The 5,987-nt window shown below is 42.0% G+C and overlaps 1 protein-coding gene across 1 annotated transcript; it reads left to right on the forward strand.

The window, feature by feature from the left end:
- The first annotated feature begins 892 nt into the window (after nt 1-892).
- On the forward strand, nt 893-5,609 carry LOC148141834 (putative G protein-coupled receptor 139). The gene is made up of 2 exons (XM_087977668.1): nt 893-1,046; nt 4,717-5,609. The coding sequence occupies exons 1-2, from the start codon at nt 893-895 to the stop codon at nt 5,607-5,609; spliced, it is 1,047 nt and encodes a 348-aa protein (XP_087833794.1).
- Nucleotides 5,610-5,987: the final 378 nt, after the last annotated feature.

A 5,987-nucleotide genomic window follows, 5' to 3' on the forward strand; every position in this document is an offset into this window, starting at 1 on the left:
GTGGGTTGCACTTCGGCGGGTTGGTGTGGACTTGTTGGGCCGAAGGGCCTGTTTCCACACTGTAATGTAATGTAATCTAATCTAATTCTTCTGCTCACCTCACCATAGCCCACATTGCTGGGAGCCTAGGACGATTCCATTCTATGATAAGTCAGTTGGACTGTACTTTACATTATCATATCGTTGTTACTTGTTAACAATTAACTCATGGCTTTTTAAATCTCAAACTAAATTGGTCCAGATTGCAGAAGTTAAAACAGCTCCCCTAGTGTTTCACTAATACGAGACTGACTGTTATAGGGTTTTATCCATCTCTTCATCCCTTCCTCATAAGGCAGTGGATACACAATGTTTAAATATTTTAGGGTAGGGGTAGATCGATTCTTGATTCCCAAGGGAATGAAAAATTAAGGTGGGTTATGCAGGAATGTGGAGTGGAGGTTAGAGTCAGAGCAGCCATAATCTCATTGAATGAGGGAGCAGGCTGGATGGGCTGAGTGGACTACCCTTGTATTTGATTGTGTGACTGTATTTTTATAAACAGAATGACTATTTACAACTCTCCAGTTCTCTGGCGCCACTCCCATAACCCAGGAGGATTGAACAACATGGGCCATAGCAAACCTCAAATCCCATCCAGACCAGGTAACTGTTCCACTTTATTATGGGACAAAGAGTGTTGGAGTGAAAGGGGTTACTGAACCTGTTTGTTCAGTGACTGTGATTAATGTCAGTCTCCATGGATCCGAACGGTGTCACTGGAGGGTTTCCCTCTTCTCATTAAAAAGGCCATCTTTCAACATGCTATCCCATTGTATCAGTGGAATTGTCACCTCCAGCATTAACAGGAATCAGTAGCCCCAGGCAAAGGAGAGATCAGAATCTGAGAACGATGGACAGGAACATTCCAGCAATAGACAGGGGTCTAGACTCAGCTCTCTACATGCTCTCCCTGGATCGGATACGATTAGAATGGCGGATCAGATACACACTTCAGGTCATTCAAGCAGGTTACTATCCCATCCTGGCTATTGTCGGTGTCCCTGGTAAGTCTGTATGACTGGATATTGACTCAGAGAACCATGTCTATCTGTGTTACTATTCTTGTTATTGATGTTTTGGAATGAGCATAGCCATTAACTTCTGTCCCAGTCATAAATTCTGGTCCCTATCCGTTAACCTGACTACCCTCCTAACCAATATCTGAGGATGAAAGAAACTTGTGACCTCGTGATGGATCCCTTTGACCCTGAGTTGATTTCCACCCCATAGACGCCCCATCCCCAATCTGGCTGACTGTAACTTCTCTAAGATCACCCACCCGAACCTCTCCAAACTGCTCGTCCAACATAAAATGTTATCAGTGTATTGTTAAATATAGGCTTGACTCTTCCAATCTTATCCAGGCTACCTCCCAGTTACAAGCACACATGCCAAATGCCATTCATCCACAATCCCTGTGGTCAATGAGCTATAGTAGTTCCCAGTCAAATTTTAATATTCTCATTCCTGTGTTTGAATCTCTCACGGCCTTACTCATCCACTTGCTTCCATTGTCCTCGCCATTTCCTACAATCCTGCTGATCTTGTCTCCATCTTCATTTGCCTTTTTAAGAGAGTTTCTCTTCCTCTCTATCTCCCATTGGCAGTGATTTCCAGTTCTATACTGCACCCTGCCCTGGATTTATGGAAATATGGTTCTATGAAATGGTGTCAGTCACACTGCCAAACCCTTCCAATGTAGTGTACTTTGGTCGTCTCGCTGTGCAGGGCTTGGGCCTGGCTTAAGTTCTGAATGTGACATCAACCAGCCATTGCAGCAGCTTTGATACATCTCTTTGAAACTTGCCCTATGCCTATTTACTGAATGCCTGTGTCAGAGCCTCTGAGCTGGGCCTGTGTTAGACTCTCTGAACTGGGTCTGTGTTGAACCTTTGAGCTGTGTGTGTGTGTTACAGCCTCTGAGCTGGGCCTGTGTTCAACTATGTGAGGAATCCTGTTTTGATGTTATTTACACAGAACAGGCTGGCCAACGAGCAGGTGAGGGGAATTTGTCTCATATTTGCTGTTGGGAAGTTTGTCAATATGCCCAATGTCCCAACTGCTTGTGCCTGGATTTCAGAATGTGTAACTTCTACTTGCAATAGTAACAACAACCAAGGCTGTTAATGTTGGAAATGAAGCACTCCATTGTCTTTTGAAGTCGGTTTCAGAAAAAAACACCTCCTGTTCTGGGGACCTGGGTTTAAATCATAGCAGATGGTGGAATTTGAATTTAATAAAAATCTGGAATCAAGAGCCTCATGAGGACCATGAAACCATTGTCAATGATTGTTAGAAATCCATCTCTTTAACTAATGCCCTAAGGAAGGAAACTGCTATCCTTACCTAAGCTTACTGACATGTGACTGCAGATTCACAGCAACATGGTTGAGCCTTAACATCCCTTTAATAAAGGTTAGTCTTGCCAGTGATGTGCACATACCATAAATGAATACAATTTTTAAAAAAATACATTCACATTTGGCATTAAGGAAGAAATCATGCCATAGTCAATGTCTTACCCTGGCCAAGGTTCCAGCCCCATCTATACAGTAACACAATGGGTAGAGAGAGTGCTTTGTAAGCGTCACTAGACTCGTTGTCTCGAGATCCAGCCGGCATCTGACATCTGGTCCAGTATGAATGTAATTAATAAATCTCAAATTTATAAAGCTGCTCTCAGTGAGAATGTCATGACACCACCATTGACTATTGTACAAGCCCACCTGATTCACTCATGTCCTTCAGGGAAGGGAAACTGCTATCCTTACTCCATCTGGTATATTTGTGACTCCAGCTTCTCAGTAAATGTGGTGAACTTGTACCTGCCCTCAGAAAAGGCCAAGCAGGCACATGACTGAGAAATCCTGTCATAATTCTCCCTTGGCCAACCTGCACTAAAAAGCGACAGGGAATGATTTTGGATGTTGCCTGGTATGTTAGGAAGATCGTATGAGGAAAGGCTGAGGCACTTGGGGCTGTTTTCATTGGAGAAAAGAAGGTTTAGGGGTGGCTTGATAGAGGTGTACAAGATGATTAGGGGTTTAGATAGGGTTGACCATGAGAACCTTTTTCCACGTATGGAGTCAGCTATTACAAGGGGGCATAGCTTTAAATTAAGGGGTGGTAGGTATAGGACAGATGTTAGGGGTAGATTCTTTACTCAGCGAGTCGTGAGTTCATGGAATGCCCTGCCAGTAGCAGTGGTGGACTCTCCCTCTTTATGGGCATTTAAACAGGCATTGGATAGACATATGGAGGATAGTGGGCTAGTGTAGGTTAGGTGGGCTTAGATCGGCGCAACATTGAGGGCCAAAGGGCCTGTACTGCACTGTATTTTTCTATGTTCTATGAATTTTGTGAGGAGCTTTTAAAGGGTGTTGATACATTTTCCAAAAGCAGGTTTCTTTGTGAAAGTTTAACTCCAGTTAATGTTAGGAGTCTATCCGTGATCAGTTACTTCAATTTAAAGGTGAGCACTCAGTTAAATATCTCCAAATGGAACTGTTGCAATTTTGAACATTGTCTGCTTTTTTCACTCTGCACACTCTATAGAATGGTTTTCCAAGTTTATAAAAGACTGATTCAGTCTCATATGCATTTAACAGAAGACCTTTCTCATCAGTTTTATCCACAAATGTTAATAAATTAACCAAACCTTTCTCTCTCCTGAAGAAGAGTCACCGGATTCGAAATATTAACTCTGCTTTTTTCCACAGATGCTGCCAGACTTGCTGAGTTTCTCCAGTAATTGATGTTTCTGTTTGTTTCTTCCTCCATCCTCCCCAATTCTGAGAATATTTTAAATGTTATCCTGCTTTAGCTTGGAAGTAACAGTTGCAAGAGCATATCCTGCTTTCCCTTTGCCAAGGGATAAGCTGTGCACACTTATCGACTTGACTCACCCAGTTTCTTTGTCCAGAGATTTTATTGATTTATACCCATTTACACATTTTCCCTCAGTCCCAGTTTTTGTTTACTTTTTGTATGTATTTTCATATCATTAATTATCAGTTCTTAGCTATTCTAACCTTAACACCGAGCAATATTAATATAAACCTGGAGTCTGGGCCATGGTTTTGGCTTACCAAGATTCTCAGTGCCAGTGTTTAAATGTTCCGAAATAAGCCTTAATCATGGTCCTCTTCCACTGCAGCTTTTTCCCATATTCCCCCACCCTCTAGTGGCTCTCTGGCCTCACTTTGTTCTCCTTTCACCACTGGTCTTTGGCCTGCTTTACCACTGGTCTTTCCAACTCTGCTAATCTCACATTGTTCCTACTCTCTCTGCTGCTCTTGAGCCTTTCTGCTCCTGCTGTTTAATTAGATATCTCTTTTGCTCAGTTTTTATAACTGCTCTCAAGCTTACTTTGTTATTATTCCTTGCCCCTGCTCACTCTTCTTTACTGGAGTAAGAACAAATGTGTCAGTTGTGAAATGAATTTTACCTAATCTCTTATAACCAATTTTTCTTCACATGACTCATTTTAGCTCGAATATTAATTTTGTTTAATGATCATTTACATTTGCAGATAACCCCGTCACAGGTTCAATAATTTTAATACAACACCATTTGGAGTAAAACATTTGAATATCTTAGTTCATCCTCAGTCACATTGGTAAATGTGAACTCAGCTTGATGAATAATTTCCCTGTTTATTTCTCTTCCTCACAGTTAACGTTGTGACAATTGTGATCCTATCTCAGAAGAAGTGTGGTCTGTCAAAATGTGTGACCCGTTATCTGGTGGCCATGGCAGCGGCAGATCTACTGGTTGTTATACTCGATTTAATATTGAGGCATATTCCAATTGTTTTTGAGATTAACTTGCAGGAGACTATTCCTATATGTAATATCCACGCTATCTTGCTTTATGCAGCCACTGACTGTTCTGTCTGGTTCACTGTCACTTTCACCTTTGATCGATTTGTGGCCATTTGTTGCCAGAAGCTGAAAAATAAATATTGCAGTGAGAAAACAGCGGCCGTGGTTCTGGGAACAGTGACTGTCCTAAGCTTATTAAAGAATATTTTCTGGTATTTTATGTTAATGGGCCAATATTCACTGAGGAATGACCCCTGGTTTTGTGATGTAACACTCGTGACTTTGTTCTCTCGGATCTGGGTAATAGTTGAGTTTCTCCATAACATTCTAACCCCAGCCGTCCCATTTGTCCTGATTCTACTGCTCAATGTTTTCACCATCAGACACATTTTAATGAGTAGCAGAGCCCGCCAGAGACTCCGGGCTCACACCAGTGCAGAGAGTTCCAAAGACCAAGAGATGGAGAATCGAAGGAAATCCATTATTTTGCTGTTTGTTATCTCAGCTAACTTTATCCTGTTGTGGGCAATGTTAATGGTTTATACGTTATGTAGGCGGATGTGGTTATTGGGTTATCGATCTGTTTATGTACATCGTTTTGTGCAGGAATTGGGATTCATGTTGCAGCTCCTGAGTTGCTGTACAAACACTTGTATTTATGCTGTGACCCAGACTAAATTCAGAGACCAGTTTAAAAATGTGCTGATATATCCCTTTATTCCAATTCTTAAACAATTCCAATGAAGAGAATTGAGTCACTGAGCATTTTCAGCATCTTCTAATTTAGTTCTACATTTCAGCAACAGCTGGGGGTGGAGGTAACCACCATGATGACATAGTGACAGAGTAGGTGGTACAGTTGCTTTTCACACAGTGATACTGTACCTGTTGCACCATTACCAGAGAGTGGAGATAGAGTGGGAATTGTTTGCAGTGGTCTGGCCCTCAATGATTTCTCTTCACCATGGACATCCCAATGTCTCTACCCAACCAACCCCCACCAGGACAGCCTGAAGGCTTGACGGAGGACAGTCAAGTCTTCAAACACCACCACTTTCTTTGACCTGGATGAACCAATTCGCTCATTGAACACCTTTGGTGTAAATTCATGTCACCTCCTTG

This window comes from Chiloscyllium plagiosum, unplaced genomic scaffold (genome assembly GCF_037043375.1).
Source record: "Chiloscyllium plagiosum isolate Xiang-an unplaced genomic scaffold, Cpla_swu_hap1 HiC_scaffold_32, whole genome shotgun sequence".
In the NCBI taxonomy this organism is placed as follows: Eukaryota; Metazoa; Chordata; class Chondrichthyes; order Orectolobiformes; family Hemiscylliidae; genus Chiloscyllium; species Chiloscyllium plagiosum.